At 36.6% G+C, this 18,319-nt stretch overlaps 1 protein-coding gene across 1 annotated transcript in view; it reads left to right on the top strand.

Annotated features, from left to right (window-relative positions):
- Positions 1–5,362: 5,362 nt before the first annotated feature.
- The window catches only part of KIF24 (kinesin family member 24), a 45,514-nt gene continuing 32,557 nt past the window's right edge, over positions 5,363–18,319 (top strand). Inside the window, exons 1-4 of the mRNA XM_036739710.1 lie at positions 5,363–5,988; positions 9,257–9,446; positions 14,457–14,554; positions 16,427–16,642. Coding sequence (XP_036595605.1) covers positions 5,363–5,988; positions 9,257–9,446; positions 14,457–14,554; positions 16,427–16,642 — 1,130 coding nt within the window. The remainder of the gene's footprint in view (positions 5,989–9,256; positions 9,447–14,456; positions 14,555–16,426; positions 16,643–18,319) is intronic.

The following is an 18,319-nucleotide window of genomic DNA, read 5'->3' on the forward strand; positions in this document are numbered from 1 at the left end:
GATGCTGACTCCTCCCTGAAGGGAGCCCACATTTCTTTGTCTTTTCTCAACCCTACCACTTCTAGATGACTTTTCCCCTTCAAATTTTTATCACATTTTGCCCAGACTCTTCTTTTGCATAAATCAGTCCTATTTTCCCTTGCTATTTTGGCTTTGTTGTTTTGTATAGTTTCCTACTTGTGTATGTCTCTTTTCTTGCCTATTAGATTATAAGTAAATTTTTATAAAGCAAGGTTTGTTTCATATCTTTTTTTGTTGTTCAGACATGATTTCATTGCTATGGGGATCTCTGAGCGAGGACACTCTCTTTACCAATTTAGATCTATAGCTTTCTGTGACTGAGAACCTCAGAGAGTTGCCTGAAACCAACAAGAGGTTAAATGGTATAGCCAACGACACCCAGCCAGTATATGTCCAAGGTGGGACTTGAACTCAGGTTTTCTTGACGGTGAGGCCAGCTCTCCATCCCCTGAGGCCAAGGCAGCCTTTGTCACAACTAGTTTTGTACCACCAAAGCTTAGCGTAAGAACTTGTAACATAGCAGATATTTAATAAATTGTTGAATTCATGATTAATATGGTAATACGTGTTGCATGATTGAACATACATAACTATATCAAATTGTGTAATGTCTTAGGGAGGAGGGAGGTAAGAGGGAGAGAGAAAATCTGGAACTCAAATTTTTTTTAGATGAATGTTAAAAATTGTCTTTACGTGCAACTGGGGAAAAATAAAATATTTAAAAAATAAATTGCTGAATTGAATTGGAAATTTGCTCATCAAAACTTTTCTAGTATCACTTATCTACTGGATTTTCAAACTGAGTTTTTGCACTGATGGGCTGTAGAGTAGATCTTTCACAGGGCTGGATGGTTGCTGGGCTGGGCAGCTCCTGGTCCCCTGGGCTGAGCTGCTAACACTCCTGACCGCAGCCCAGAAACTGGCGAATTTTCCACTGTTGCACAAAGTCAGTCTGTAGCCAGTGCAGATGGACCCTGTGCTGTTCCCCAATCTCAAGCTGTGACTGAGAGTTTTAATAATATTTTTCCTTTCAGCTCTACTTAGCTGCTTTGGTCTTGTGGTTTGTTTTTAATAAGTTAAATTGAAATGCATCTATTTCATGGAATTAAAACTTTTGAGTTGTGGCAGAACAGTCTTAGTTGAGTTCTCTGTATTGGAAATTGTTCATTTCAGAACTTACATATGTGTTAACCTTAAGAGCTTAAGAGTATAGGTATTACACAAGGAGTAAGAATGACAGTGGTAGTTCTTTTTAATTCATCATAATGTGCCTGGTCTTTATAAGTACAAATGTGACTAAGCTACACAAATTTTGGCCACACATTATTTTGTAGGGGAAAGCCAACTCCCTTTTGTTGAAAGTTCTGATGGCTTTTTTGCTCTGTGTGTGTGTGTGTGTGTGTGTGTGTGTGTGTGTTATTTGTGCACAGAGATTGGGTGGCTTTGCTGCTGCTAGCACATGCCAGCATGTTCAGTCTTCAACAGTTGTTTCCCAGTTGTCAGCAGCTATATTGGATCACTCTTGGCCAGTTTTTGGCATACCTTAAAAGCATGAATGACCCTCCTATGCCTGTCCTACTAGCTTTCCATTAAAAAAAAAATTCCGTATTCAGCTGTCCCCTGTTTTTCTTGGATGACCTGTCAACATGATGTCTGCTCTTCCTTAATGTGGCTTTATTATTATAGAGTCACTGACTCACTCTTTGGGCACAAGTGATATTAGTGAAATTTGTCCAGTAATTAAATAGCAATTGGATAATCCCCATCTTTTGCCAGTAAAACAAATCATACACTTAAAATTCTGTTTTCCATCTTGGCATAACATCTTAATGAGCCAAGAATTGGGCCAAGTATGGTAGTACATGCCTATAATCTTTGCTGCTGGAGAGGCTGAGGTTGGTGAATCTCCTGAGCTGGGGAGTTCTGAGCTGCAATAGGGCTAAAGCTGATCAGCTATCTGCACTAAGTCTAGTACCAATATGGTCCTTCCTGGGAGCAGGGAGCCACCAGGTAGCATTAGAAGGGGCAGACTGACCCAGACTGGAAACAAGCATGTCAAGCCTTCTTTGCTGATCAAAATTAGGATTCCAGCCTGGGAAAGATAGAAAGACCCAGAAATTTGATACAAAGGTGTTTTTTCTCATTTGATCCTTTCTTATCCTAGATGCATTTATTTTGTCTGTGCTGAAGTTAGTTATTCAGGAAATTAGTTCTCTCTCTCTCTCCCCTTCTCCCCCTCCACCCCCCCCCCCACAAAATTGCCTCTATCTATTGTTATCTTGTTTGGTTAAGACCGTATCTCCTACTCATAACTGTGAGAGGTATATGATCTTTAATATTAAGCTAGCATATCCATTTAGAATGTATTATGAAATATTGTTCAAGGTGTTGGTCAAAGCCTAATATCTACCAGAATGCTTTACAGTTTTCCTAACAGTTTTTATCAAATAGTTCTTTCCTAAGTAATTTGTATTTTCTAATTTATGGAACCCTGGATTATTGGGTTTTCATGGTTTATGCTTCTCCTTTGTCTAGTCTCTGACATATATTTTATCAATAATAGAGATATTTTTAGAAAATTGCTGTAAATGTAGTGTCTGATCATGATTCCAGAGGACTGATGGTGAAGAAGGCCACCTGCTTCCTGACATACATTTTTGAACATGGCCAGCAATGTGAATTTGTCTTGCTTGACTCTGCACATTTATTAAAAATAAATAAATACACAAATACGTACATAAATGCTTGATAAAAATAAATGCTTGATCATTGAAAAAATTAATTATAAAAAGAAAGTTGCTATAATTCCCAAGTGAACCTTTCCATTATTTTGGGAAGATTTATATGAAAGAAGTAGAGAAAGAATTAGTTGTTAGCAATGCTGACGGTTGTTTTTGTTTGCTTTTTGGACATACATGATAGCTGCATGACATTGAGAAAATATCTAAGAGCTCAGGTGTGTAATTAGAGGCATGATGACTCCCACCCAACTACTTCTGGCTTTCAAAGATCATCATTGCCCTATGTATGAAAGAGTAAAGCCAGCCTATTCCTCATTACCTAAACCCCACTTTAAATGACTTATGTGGATCGCACTTAGACTTACTACAATAGTAGGAAATTGATCAATGAGTGGTTATTTTAGAAACAGAATTGCACAATTGCTTTTTACTTTCCCTAGTACATTCAGCTTTACTATCTACAGAATGAGGTTATGTCTTAATTGGTGTTACAATGTTTTTATTTACTTTTATCTATTACAGATTTAACAACCAACAACCACAAACTTGTATCGTTTACAGGGGTTTTTTAAGTTTTCAGTTAAAGGACTAAAGAGATAACTGCCCTTTCATGCTGGCCAAATCACATCTACAATATTGTGCTTAGTTCTGAGTACATTGTAGAAAGGACATTCTTAGCTGGAGGGTAGTAGCTAGAAGAGGATTAAGCATCCACGATCATGAAAAGCCTTGAGGTCATATCATACCATATAGACCTGTTAGAGGAGCTGGTGATAGCGTAGCAAGAAGAGAGGACTGAAGGCTGGGGAGAAAATGGGGTTGATGTGATATGTTTAAGTATTCCCTTTGAAAGAGGAAGTAATTTTTTCTACTTGGCCCTTGAAGGCAGCTAGGAGCATTGGATAGAAGTTACAGAGAAGCACATTTAGTCTTGGTGTAAGGAAAAAACTTCCCAACATTTGGAGTTAATTCAAAAGTGGAATGAGTTGCCTTTGGAAGCAGCGGTTTCCCCCAAATTAAAATATTCAAGCAAAGTCTGGGTGATCACTAGTATGGTATGTTGTAGAGAATATTCCTGCTCAGATATGGTTGGATCAAATGGCCTCACAGATCCCTCCTAACATTGAGGTTCTATTATTCCGTGAACATAGCCCAGTTGGTTTCCATGTCCCCTTTGGAATGGCTTTTTATTTTATGTTTATTTGTCTAGATTTGGTTGCTGTTATTAATCTTATTACTTACTTTTTATATGTAATGAGTACTGTCTTTTGGTTCCTTATTTACTCTACATTATTTCATATAACTCATCCCATAGTTATTTCTAGCTTTCATATTTATCATTTCTTACAGAGTAGTAATATTTACATGCCATGCCTTCCTTAAGCCATTCCTCATTTGTTAGATCGGTGAGCTGATTATAGCTTTCTGCTATTGGTGCAGAGCTTTTGTTCAAAATCATCAAATGATTACTGAGTGCCTAGCATTGTGCTCTTCCACTAAAGTCTTTCTCTAATACTTCACCAGCTGCAAAGGCAAGCCTGGGTTCTTGAAGGTCACATCAGTGGAGCACAAATTCTGGCCTGCCCTACCAGAATGAAAGGGCTTTGAGCATGTGAGTCTGGACCTGGCAGTGGATTCTGTGTCTGTTTGAGAATCAACCTTGCTGGGTTGAAAGAGGTCTATTACCAGATAGTTGGCCCCCAGGTAATGGTGAGAGGTGGTGGGGTACTCAGTAACACATTCAGAAGTTCTACTGAGGTATATAAGGGTTGTGATCTGCATGGTTATAGGGAGTACCCACAGTCACTGATGAAATCATGGATCCTTTGACATACTAAAGAAACACCAGGCACTGATGCTTAGCTGGTTAGTGTTAGTTAAGAGATTCTAGCTCCATGGATGAAAGATATGGTGGATAATAGAATTACAGATTTTTTTTAAATTTTGTAAATTTTTTTTTAGATTTTTTTTTATAGTGGAAGTTAACTTAGAAGTTATCTACTTCATTGCCTTCTTGGCTCCCTCCACATATACAGAATCCCCTCTACAACGTCCATAAAAGTATTTAAGTGAGTTAAAGAATTAACTTGTTTTCCATTATTTAATTTTGTTCTCTGTTTTACAAGGATTCTCATCCCTTTGTTCATTAATCAGGGGAAACAGTTGCACCACATGCCTTGACGTTCAGTCGAATGTCTAAAATTAGGCATGTTACATTCAGTTGCTGAGGGGACAGTTTCAATACTTCATGGCATTCGTTGGATAGAACTTGCAGGGCAAGTGTTCAGAAACAAGTAAGTGACTTCCGGCTGTGCACAGAAATCTGTGTGATGTATCCACATGCACATCTAACTGAAGTTTGCAAACTAGCAAATTGTATCTTTTTCACACGTTGTATTTGCTATACAAATCATCTCTCTGCAGTGAACAAATGAATAGGCCGTTTCACAAGAGTCATATCTATTGAAATCTTGGGAAGGTATAATACACTTTTTGTAAGTATTGTGGCTTTTGTTGTTGTTAAACAATGTGTGCTATGCTATGTCTAATGGGGATGGTTTCCTTTTCTCTCTGCAGTTAAAATCTATCAACCTACAGCAATGGCATCATGCTTGTATGAATGTCTTTGTGAGGCAGAACTTGGAAAATATTACCCTCATTTTGCTGCCTTTGGCCTTCAGAAAATAGATGAATTAGCTAAAGTCACAATGAAAGACTACTCCAAATTGGGAGTCCACAATATGAATGACCGTAAGCGCCTCTTCCAGCTCATTAAAATCATTCAAATCATGCAGGAAGAAGATAAAACTACTAACAGCTCCCAGCAAGATCTTCCAATAAGTAACCTCCGTGTGCATCCTCAAAGAGCAAGATCAGGACCTCGAAGGCAACTGTGCTTTGATGCTTTTGTTGACGAAAAAGACCAAACAGCTGAGGATTTTGCATTTGACACATGTAGTCTGTCAGACTTCTGTTCAGCCGAAGACAAACCCAATTTAATAGATATGTTGGAGCATATTCTGCCAGGTGATACCCGGTACAGTAAAAAGCCAAGAACTCCTAATGCTGCAGTTGCCGATACAAGTGTGCAAACAGAAACAAACAGTGCGACATTGTTTTCATCAAATAACTTTTCTCCGCTTTTGGGAGATATTGAGGTCCCTACCATACAAAGAGTCACTCACATTTCTGGATATAATTATGGAGTCCCTCATTCTTATGTCAGGTAATCATTCATTTTGAGTTATTTTTCTTTGGACTAGCTGAAGACAAGCACAGTACTTTCCTTTAGGAGTTTAAGAAAGATACCATTCTCCAAGCAAAGTCCAATATTTTGCAAATTATAAAGTGCTATGGAAATGTAAGGAATCGTTTTTCTTACTAATTTTCTGTTAATGATGTAGTATAGAAATGAAGCAACAAATGGATGTATTGATAGAAATCCCTGTGGGAAGAAAGCATTCATAAAATATTGGGATTTTCCAGATCAATGAAAATTATGTTGGGTAGCTGCTAGCTAAAATCTACAAAGTATAGGCTGTATTCAGTTCTGGTAAATGTTTTAAAATTGACTCTCCAAATACAGAGGACATGACACTTTTTAGTTTAATCTGCATTAACATTTTCTCGTTGCTTTCTTAAGTCTAAACAGTCCACAAAACAATAAATCAAACCCTGATTGTAGCATTTGCTGATTGCCAAGGTTTAAGTACTCATACTGCAAATTTAACAATTGACTCTGGAGCTTGCACAAGCTGGCAACAGCACACCCTTGGCTGTATTTTGTCAAGCTTCTCTCATTCTTGACTTGGGGTTCCTTCTCTTGTTCAGCGAAGCACAACTCAGGTATGAATGTCCACAAATAGCAAAATTGTGAGGTGAACATAAAGACTTAACTGCTGGCCTTCTGCAGTGGAAGAGCCAAGCCACTCACAGAGCAGTTTTTCTTAGGATATCAATTTATCGCTTTTTAAAGTGCCATATGGCATTTAGCACTTATGAAAGTAAATGACTAATAGCACTAATTTAAAGTGGTCCTTTGTACAGCTTGCCTGCAGCATGGTCCTGATTGAAGGCACCTGTGCTATTCCACCTGGGGGGGGGGGGGGTAAAGAAAGCAAAGAGTGCAGTCATTTTTATCAACTATATGATTTGAATGTGTCTTTTTCATGTTTGCTTAAAGTTAGAACTTAAAAATAAGGTCCCTAGAGGTATAACATGAAGCGATAGCAACCATTTTCCCCTCCTTAACAGTATCATAGAAAATACATTCTAAAAATTGCTTTTTTTTTCTTTAAACAGTATCTAAATTTTTCCCCCAGTCACATGTAAAGACAACTTTTAACATTCTTTTTTTAAAAATTTATGTTTCAAATTTTCCCTCTCCCTCCCTCACCTCCCTTACCTCCCTTGTCCCTGAGATAGTAAGCAATTTGTTATAGGTTATACATGTTTAGTCACATAAAACATATCACCATATTAGTCACATTGTAAAAGAAGACCGAAACCCAAAGGAAAAAAAAATCTATGAAAGAAATACAGAAAGTGAAAAATAGCATGCTTTGATCTGCATTCGATTCCATCATTTCTTTCTCTGGAGGTGGATAGCATTTTTCATCATGAGTCCTTTGGAATTATCTTGAATCGTTGTATTTCTGAGAAGAGAGAAGTCGTTCATAGTTGATCAGTTTACCGTTTGCTGTTACTGTGTACAATGCTCTCCTGGTTCTGCTTACTTCACTTTGCATCAATTCATCGAAGTCTTTCCTGGTTTTTCTGAAATCATCCTGCTCATCATTTCTTATAGCACAATAGTACTCCATTACACTCCTATAACACAATTTATCACACTGTTCCCCAATTAATGGGCATCCCCTCGATGTCCAATTCTTTGCCATTACAAAAAGAGCTGCTATAAATGTTTTTGTACATACTGTAGATCCTTTCCCCTTTTTTTGATCTCTTTGGAATGCAGACCCAGCAGTGATATTGCTGGCTCAAAGGGTATGCACAGTTTTAGAGCCCTTTGAACACAGTTCCAAATGGCTCCCTAGAGTGGTTGGATCAGTTCACAACTCTACCAACAGTTCATTAGTGTCCCAATTTTCCCGTCCCTTCCAACATTTATTACTTTCCTTTTCTGTCATATTGTCCAGTCTGATAAGTGTGAGGTGTGGTACCTCAAGTTGTTTCATTTTGCATAAAAATCCCTTTTAAAATAAACTTCTGTGCAAAAGTAAATTGGCCCATAGTTTCAAACAGGATTTCATATCTACTATCCTTGTTTTGTATTATGCTTGTTATTTGTTTTATGCTTATTGTTAAGATTAGGGGTATCAAATTGGTTCATTGAACCAAATTGCTGGTAGGTAGAACCAGAAAGATGTGTTTGATTACAATGTAGAACCAAGTAGTGGAAGAAGATGGAACCAATTATGAAATCTCCTTAGAAACCTAAAATTGGGGCTGTTGGTTTAGCAAATAAAGTATGGCAAATACTGTGTAATAGAAAAAGAAAGAGAGAAGGATGGAAGAAGCAGGATCTAGCGAGGGACAAAACGTATCAAAAAAGAACACTTAAGGTGACACAAAGAGGGACAGAGAATTGACATTTAGTACTGTTCTACCTAATTCAACAAGTTTGGTCACTTAATATGGAAAAGAATTAGAAAAATGGTCAAAAAAAGAATAAATTCATGGGAATAATTGGATAGTAAGAGAGATAAAATATGAATTGGGACTTTTAAAAAGTTGGGGATGCAGAAAGACTTCATCAGGTTCCAAAGATTAATCAGAATGAATCGTATTAAACCTAAAGAAAGAATATCCACAATCAAAAGCTTCTCGGAAAGAACTCTACCGCTAATTTCCTAAATTCAAAATCTTTTATCTAAAGATGATCTTAATTGCCAAGAGACTTAGTCTAAGTAGTAAAGTAGTAAAATTTTTATTCAATAGTGTCAGTACTTTGTCAGGAATTACACCAAAATCAGCAATTAACACTAAATTAAGAATGGATGATGGATGGCATTTAAACACATTTACAGACAAACTTTTGAAACAGAAACAAAAGCAGTTTTCACTTTTACGATAATTTCTCAGTTTTTGCACTTCTACAAAGTAACAAATACAGAGTAGTCCAGAAGTCTGAGTGCAATTTTAAGCTTTAGTATTAAAGTTTATTAATTATTAGTTAATAAGATTTAATACTTACTAAAGCTTAAAGCACAAAAATTAATTATTACTTAATAAGCTTTAATGCTTATTAAAGCTTAAGACTGCACTAAGACCTCTGGATACTCTGTTCTTAGAGATAGCATTCATCATCTTCATCAGAACTACCAGTCAGTCATTCTTAAACATGTGCAAGGTGACAAAAACCTAATGGGATCATTTAATAATAGTAATACCAAATTTACAATTAAGCATACTTTTGCATTAACTTCAACATTTTCTTTCCTTTTTAATGAAAATCATTTTAAAACTTGTTTCAGAGAGAATATCTCAGAGAAGGATAATGTTTGGACTGAAACTGAGAAAATCAGAGTATGTGTACGGAAACGCCCTCTGGGCCTGAGGGAAGAAAGGCGTGGAGAAATTAACATTATTACTGTAGAAGATAAAGAAACTTTACTTGTCTATGAAAAGAAAGAGGCGGTTGACCTTACCCAATATATTCTACAGGTACGATGCTACCTTTTAAATTTTGAACTAATCTATATTTGTGTTGTAAAGAATGTTAACTTTGATCTTTTTATTAGACCATCTTAGAATCTTATTGAAAGAGACTTGAGGGATCAAACCTCCTACCCAATGGAAAAATATCCTCCACACCCTCCCTGAAATAGAGTTCTCCTCAAATATGTCCATTAATGAGTGTCACAAATCATAGCATCACAAAATAGTAGGTTCTAGTTATTAGAAAGTTCTCTCTTGCTATTTTCGTATATTTGAAAGTCCCCCTTGTTTCCTACCCTCTGCCCCACAAGATTTCCCTTTTTTTTTTTCAGGCAAAAAGTAGCAGCCTGTGAGTTCTATTGCAAAGTCAGTGTTTATCTGACCCTGGGCAAGTCAGCCTCTCTGTACCTTAATTCTTTTTTACAAGCAAAATGAAGATATTAATGCAACAAATCACAGGGATATCACATAGAGTCAAGTCAACAAGCATTTATTAAACACCATGCTAGGCATTGTGCTCAGCTCTGGAAATACAAAGAAAGGCAAGAAATAGTCCCTGCTCTCGAGGACTTCACAGTGTAATGGAGGAAGTGACATGAAAACAACTCTGAACGAATGGGGTCTGTACAGGATAAATTGAGAATAATCAGCAGAGGAAAGGCACTAGCATTAAGGAAGATTGGGCAAGGCTTCCTGTAGAAGGTAGGATTTTAAGTGGGACTTGAAACCAGGGAATCCATGAGGAGGGAGAGAATGCCAAGCATGGCAGGCAGGCAGCCAGTAAGAATGTAGAGTTGGAGATGATGGAGTGTCTTTTAGCAAGTACAGCAAGGAGGCCAGTGTCACTGGATTGTAGAATATATTGGGGTGAGTAAGCTAAAAGAAGACTGGAAACATAGGAGGAGGCCAGGCTATGAAAGGTTTTGAATGCCAAACGGGATTTTCAAATATGTTTCTGGAAATGATATGGAGCCATTGGAGGTAATTGTTGTGGGATGACATAATCAGTAATATGCTTTAGGAAGATCATTTTGACAGCTTGAGACTTGAAGCAAGGAGATCAACCAGCAGGCCATTGCACTAGTCCAGCCTTGAGGTGATAAGGACCTACACCAGGGTGGTGGCAGTTTCATAGGAGAGAAGGGGAATATTGTGAGAGAGGTTATGAAGGTAAAATCAACAGGTCTTCACCACAGATTGGATATAGGGGATGGGGGACAGTTGAAAGGGAGGAGCCAATGACACCTAAGTTGGGAGCCTGGGTGACTGGGGAAAATGGTAGTATCCTCCACAGTAATAGGAAAGATAGAAAATGGGGAGCCTTAGGGAGGAAAGATAATAAGTTTAGTTTTGGACACGTTGAGTTTAAGATGCCTGTGAAATAACCACTTTGAGATGTCCAATGGAGACATGGAGATGTGAGACCTAGCAGTCAGGAAAGAGGTTAGAGCTAGATAAATATATCTGAGAATCATAGGCAGAGAGAGAATAATTAAATCCACAGTCGCTGATGAGATCACATGAAGGATTTCGTGTCCAACACAGAAGACTTCAAATAAATAACTTGAGTATGGAGTGGGGAAGTTATTATTCCTTGCCAAAGTGATCTTAAGAACTCAAAGCTAATCAAAAGGTAAATCCTCAGTTTATTGGCACCTGCTTCAGGTTAGCTGGAACCCTCTTTCATGACTATTTTGGGTAGTGTAGAAGTACTTTTACATTATTGAGCAATTTATAACAAAGACGTAGGATGTTACTATAATCATTTCACAATTTGCCTTTTCCTCTCCCCACTCCTTATGCCTTTGCGTACTCAACCCCCCAGTATTTATTTCAAGCTTCCCTTTATTAACCTAAGAATCAGGTGGGTGGTAGATGAGAAAAAGCCATAAATAATCTATTCTCAATTATTTTAAAATTGACTACATTTTATTTGCATAGCTTCCTTCACACTTAAGTCAAATTTTTTTTATCATCGTTTTTGCTCAAAGAAGTTGGCTGGTTCTGTGTGCACAGAATTATTAGCTGATCTCTGCATGCCCGATTATCCTTCAGCAATCAGTACTTACTTTGAAGATGGCTGGAGTGATTAAACCAATTTTGCCACTTTCTATAACCATAGGCACAAATACTGTGTGACCATCCTCTACAGAGGGCTTCTGTAGTGCCGAGTGACTTCAGAGGTGCCTTTCTTTCTTTGTAGTAATTCTCTCAATAAGGCAACGCTTTTCTTTTGTATTTTCCTGCCATTCTCCCAAGCACAATCGCATTATTTCTTCATGTTCACTACCGTCAGTCAGTGTTTGTTGAATACCTGCCATTCTTACAGTTCAGTGTTGTTATACTTCACACCACCATAGTTTAGAACTCTCAACTGTCCAGAAATACTGAGTTTTCTTTGCTTTTTGTTTCTTGAAAAGGAAGACAAAAAAGAGAGAGACTAAAAGAATTTTAATTCTGAACACGTTTGTTGAGTGAATAAACAAAGTATTTAAAATCCATCCTTTTTTCATGTTTTATTTTCATTCTTGCTTAAAGAGGTAAATGCAACTATTTAGAGTGGATTAATTTAATTTTCTTAACGATTGCAAATATTGTTCATTTGGGTCTACATTAGATTGTGCACATGCACTATTTTGCTTATTCCTAAATTTTACTGTACTCTGACATCATTATCAGCTATCGGAGGCTAAAGTACAGTTAAAAGTTTGCCTTAATCTGATTTCTGAATCTTTACATTTCATCAAAGAACATAATTATGAAAATTTTGTAAATATTTATTCTTTTAATTAATGGTTCCTTTCCTAATATGTTAGCTTCATAACACCCAAGTAATTCATATACAATAGTAGAAGGAGGGAGAAAAAATTGCCATGCACTCAGAAAAAGGAGAGAGCAAAAGTTATTTTTAAGTTTCCATACCTATTATTGTTCAGTTTCTTCCTTTGATTTTCCTGAGAAGTTTTCAAATTTTATTTTTGTTTTGATCTCATAATTTATTGATATTTTATTATATAGTATTATTTTATCATTTAATTTTTTAAGTAAATTTACATAAAACATATTCCATAAATAATTAATGAGTTATCATCCTTCCTTAGGTGTCAAGTGCATTAAAAATAATATTTTTTTAAAATAATGAAAAATTCACAGATTTCCTTGTCATTCTACCTAGAGTTCTTATCTCCTAGCCTTTTTACAAATGTGATACATTTCTTTGTAATTGCAAAATGCACTTTTCCACCCCAGACTTTCCCTCTATATTTAGCAAATTTCGGTTACAATGTAACACTCTTTTGAAGAACTGTTATGTAGAAAAGTGAATAAAATCTTAGACAAAAATTTATCACATGGTAGCTGGCCTTCTGATGATGAGCCTTTCTGCACTTAATTAGTCTGGTCCTTAGATGACAGACATATATTCTCTAGCTAAACACAGCCTTGCAATCTTTCCAGTTTGACAGAACTGACTGATAGTTGCATTCCTCCACAATAGCTTTTGAGAACACAGGATCTCTGTTAGGCCCTGCAACAAGAGGTTTACTCTAGTATGTGATAGTATCTCCCCACTCCCACGCCCCCTCCCACGCCCCATCCCCCTACACAACAATCACAGATTTTCAGAGTTGGAAGGGACCTCAGAAACCATCTTATCCAACCTATACCAGAGCAGGAGCTACTATCACTACTAATTTCCATTATCATAATAATAGTTTGCTTTTGTGTAGCACTTGAAGATTTGCAAAATGTATTACAAATATGATCTCATTTGATCCTCACAATAGCCCTGGGAGGTAGGTGCTATTATTATGTCTATTTTACAGATAAGGAAACTGAAGCAAATAGGTTAAGTGACTTGCCCTGGGTAGTAAGTGTCTGAGAAAGGATTTGAACACAGAACTTCCTGCTTCTAAGCTTTATCCACTGTACCACCTAGCTGCCCCCCTATCACATAACTGACAGATGGGTTTTAGGCTTTTCTTCAAAACTTCAAGTTAGGGAAAACCCACTACTTCCTGAGGTGGCACATTTAGTTTTTGGATAACTCTCATTGTTGGGCATGTTTCCTAATGTCAAACTTGAATTTATTTCTTTGCCATTTCCATCCCAAGCCCATCCACATTGCAGATCCATTGATGCATTTGTAAGTGTCAGCCTTCTGAAGTCTGGAGACCTATAAGTACCTATCCATGGAAGCATCAGGGAATGTCCCTTTCTTCCAGCACTTAACAAAACTACAAAAAAAAAAAATTAATGGAAAAAAACGCTGTTGGCTGAGCAATGTATAGCAATTAAAACGAGCCTTTTCTGAGAATTTTTCATGCCCAGTTTGGAATACTCTTCTCTTTCTCATCACTTAAGCTACATATCCATTGTGCCCTTTAAAATGTGTCTGAAAATTCATCCCCTTCCTGGAAGTCTTCTTCCTAACCCCTGTCTAATCTCCTTTCTGGTATCAGATCATTTGGAATTTCTTGACCTTATTTCCAGGAGGGGGGCAGGGTTGGAGGCAGGACAGGGCTGACAATATTGTTGGGCACACTGTTTTGGTGGATAATTACATAATTTTTACTGCTGGCTTAACCTGTTAATTGACAACATGTTCCAGATTGTCAAGGTATCAAGGGTTTGATGCCTTAGTAATATAAACTGGGATCTTCACCAGGAACCCCATTTGTTTGGAATATTTATCACGGCTTACCCATGGAGCTGTAGCCCAAAAGGATTAAGATTCTCTGTCTAGGACCCTCTGGGAAATTTTAGTTACTCTTGTGCTCAAGCAGTTCTGTCAGGAACATTAAATCCCCCCCCCCCTTTTTTTGTCCTCCTTGTTAAAAATACATTAATTACTATTGTATATAAACAGTGAATCTGAGAAAAAGAAGATATTGTCATCTGATTGCTTATCCTGTCTGTGGGTTAATTATCATTATTATGAGCTAAAATATGCCATTTTACTGGTTTAGTTGAAGAAAATCCACTATATTTTCTATAAAAATAAAATTTATTTTTCAGCATGTTTTTTATTTTGATGAAGTCTTTGGTGAGACGTGTACCAATCAAGATGTATATATGAAGACCACTCACCCACTCATTCAGCATATTTTCAAAGGGTAGGATAGTCCTTTGTTTCTCTTTCCTTTTCACATATGGTTCTTCTATATGAATCCTATTTGTATTTTTCATGCAGAATGAAACAAGAATTAAGAATTTTCTATCTACTGTATTATAATTTAATGATTATTTAAATTAAGCTATGTGGGAAAATGTAATATCAATATTTATAGGACTTAGTACCTAGAAATTTGCATTACTCCTCATGCATGAGTGATTTTTATTCTTGGTGCAATAAGAAAATAGAAGTTGTTTTAAAGAACATAAATTGTCAGAGTACTGAGGATTTCAAATTTAAACATCTGGTTGTATTTAATCTGATATTTTGATAGCTAGGGTTATATATCCTTGTTGTGGTTGGAATTAAGATTTCCATAATCAGGTATTGGGTATTCATGAGAGCATGAATCGAAACTACTCAATAAGTAAAATAATAATGTTTAAAAGTTTACTAAAGTCTCAAATAGACATAAGTTTTATATATAGTCTTTCAGTTCTGCATTTCTTATCTAACAGTTCTCTAGAGGGAGGAGAATTTAGGAACATGAATGTTAGAAACATACTGACATTGTCTAGGAATAAACAATACTCGTTGGAAGACCAAGAAGGTTTTAATTATATCTTACATTTATTCCTCCTGAATAAATGGGTACATTCCCTGAACAGAGTACAGGAGAAAGTACAAGGGACTCAGACAAATGCCAATCCTTTTATTGGCTCCTTATTGGAATCTCCCACCTGGCTCTTCGTTGGCCAGATGCAACCCCCTGACTGCCTACGTTATGCCCTCCTCAAATGGCTCATTTAAGCCTGCATACAAGTCTCTAACCTTTAACCCAATCAGAAGCCTGGTCTCTACTCTAAAGCTGGGGGAGGGGGGGGATACTTTCAGCTCTGTGGAATCAAAACTTCCCTCAGCATTTCTCACAATTTCCCCCTCTTCTTTTGTTCAAATTTTTGTTTCCACATCTTTAATACGGCCTTACTCTCTTTCTTGTCTGAATTTTTCCCCTTAACCATCATCCCTTTAAGTAAATATGGGAAGGGGTAAAGGTTGATTGACGCATCAACAAATCAAAGGGGGCAGTCCCCCTTATAAATACCGATACAGAGGCCCAAAAGAAAACAATAATGCAATTGTCCCTTTTAAGATTCAAAAGTCTCTTCCCAAACAGTTGTCTGGCAGGGAACATCATCAATGAAGTCCTCTGGTCCTTGGTATTTGTTCCAGCCATCTCCAGCACAGCATCTCAGCATCTTCTTCTCATAGAAACCAGCTTTTTTGGTGTCCGTTCTCTCACAAAAGTGATCTCAGAACAATTTTAAGTTACCATTTCTAATTCTTATACCCTGATCATTTTTACAGATTCAAAATTGGAACCTTGGCCAATTGTCATGTTTAAGAAATTCACATCAGAACCCAGTTTCTTATACTTTACATTAATCCATTATTAATTTCCTCACCAGGAGGATGAAATTTCACTAAGGAATTAATAACAGGCTCCAGTACATAAATACAATAATCAATTTTTAACACAGTACATATAAAATCATAAACTTTTAGTCATGCCATGTTTCTTTTAAGGCATTTACGAAATAAACCACAAGCCATTCTTCTTTTAACATTACTAATTGTTGGTTGGTTGAGTCAAATCCTTGTTCTTCTCTTCTCTGTTATCTTTTAAAAAGCATCAGTTCTGTAAATCTGCTTTCTGAGCTCTTTTCCCTCCTGGAGCATTGATAGCATAAGCCACTCTGTAAAGACATTTCATGTGCTTAGCTCATTTTTTGTTATTTATGTGCAGGTTAGTAGTCTAATAATGTGCATAAATGAGTCAAATGCATATACTAATTAATGATTCTTTTCACAGAGGAAATGCCACTTGCTTTGCATATGGACAGACAGGGGCTGGAAAGACTTACACAATGATAGGGACTCATCAAAACCCAGGGCTCTATGCTCTCGCTTCTGAAGACATCTTTAGGCAAATAGACCTCGCCCAGCCAAGGAGAGACCTCTCTGTGTGGATTAGTTTTTATGAGATCTACTGTGGACAACTTTATGATCTTCTAAATGGAAGGAAAAGGTACCTGTTATAACCATGATACCATAAAGCAGTTTGTTGTTACTACTTTGGGTAAGAATTCCACTGAATCATATTTTTGGGGGGAAAAAATGTGGCATTGTGTAGGGGTACAGTTCTTTGGTGGAAATATAAATACTCTTAAGTTTCCTTTTGCCTTGGAGACAATGGGTATTTAATAAATGTATGTTGAATAGAATGGAGTAATGAAAACATTGAGTTTAAAGACAAAAGACTTGCATTTAAGATCCTGACTGTGCCACTGACCAACTTGTGACTTCAGTCAAGTCACTTACCCTTTCAGAGCCTTTTTTCCTTCATTTAAACGAAGGATCAAAGTATTATAGTATCCATAGAACTGGAAGGGATCTTAAAAGAGTTAAGAGTTAAAATAGATCATCTTTTTAAAAAATAATTTATTCATTTTGAACTTAAATAAAACAAGGCAAAAAACCTTCCCATTTACACAGTACAACACAAATAGTGGATTCAATATGAAACCATGAATCTCCATTTCACACTATTTACTTTTTTGAAAAACTATGTAATAAATATTACACATCATTTTCAAAGCAACCCTGCTTTTCTGTGTTTACTTCTTAGTTTTCTTTTGCTCTCTGCTATGCAATTTTTTTCCCTCCCTCTCCTCTACCCCACAGTAGAGAAGGCCACTATTAAACACAGATATGTATATATGTGTAAAACCATACTGTACATAACTTCTGTTTATCCGTTATTTCTCTGGGGGTGGATAGGATCTTCCTACATAGGTCCTTTGTGGTTGATTTTAGCATTTATAATTCTCAAGACAACTTAGTCTTTCACAAGTTGTTCTTCAATCAATATTGTTGTTACTGTACACTACTTTCTATTGGTTCTGCTCATTTCACTCTTCATTATTTCCTGCAGGTCTTTCCATGTTTTTCTAAAATCAGCCACCTCATCATTTCTTACAGCACTGCAGTATTCCGTCACAATCATATACAACAACTTATTTAGCTATTCCCCAACAGATGGGCATCACCTCAGTTTCCCGTTCTTTGCCACCACAAAGAGAGCTGCTATAAATATTTTAAAGCATACGAGTTCTTGGGAAGCAGACCTAATAGTGGTATTGCTGGGTCAAAGGGCATAGGCAGTTTAATTACTCTTTGAGCATAGTTCCAGATCACTCTCCAAGATGGCTGGATCAGTTCACAGCTCAAACAACACCGTATCAGTGTCCCAATTTTTCCACACTGGAATAGATCATCTTTAAAGTCTTTTTCAATTTGTAAAAAGTCCTTTGATCCTAATCATATTTTATCCTATAAAATTGGATCAGCTACAGTTTCTAGCTTGATCTGATTGTTCTGACAACTACTTAAGTTAATCGTCTACGCTGTGTTTCATTATTTATGTTTTATTATTTCATTGTTTAAGAGGCGATTGGTAACTTTTAAATTAAAGACATTCTCCTGATCATCAAAGCAATTTCAGGGAAGTTGGAATTTATATCTCTTCCTCTTTGACTCAAAAGCTTGTTATACTATAAATACTGTGAAGAGTATATTTTCCCCTCTTTCCTTCATTTTCTCTCAGCTTCAAATACACCTAACAAAATGATTTTCTTTGTTATTTTGAAATATTCTGTCAAATCTCATATTTTTCAGCTAGGATGGGATTTATACACATATTTCA

Source organism: Trichosurus vulpecula, chromosome 9, assembly GCF_011100635.1.
Source record: "Trichosurus vulpecula isolate mTriVul1 chromosome 9, mTriVul1.pri, whole genome shotgun sequence".
Taxonomy (NCBI): Eukaryota; Metazoa; Chordata; class Mammalia; order Diprotodontia; family Phalangeridae; genus Trichosurus; species Trichosurus vulpecula.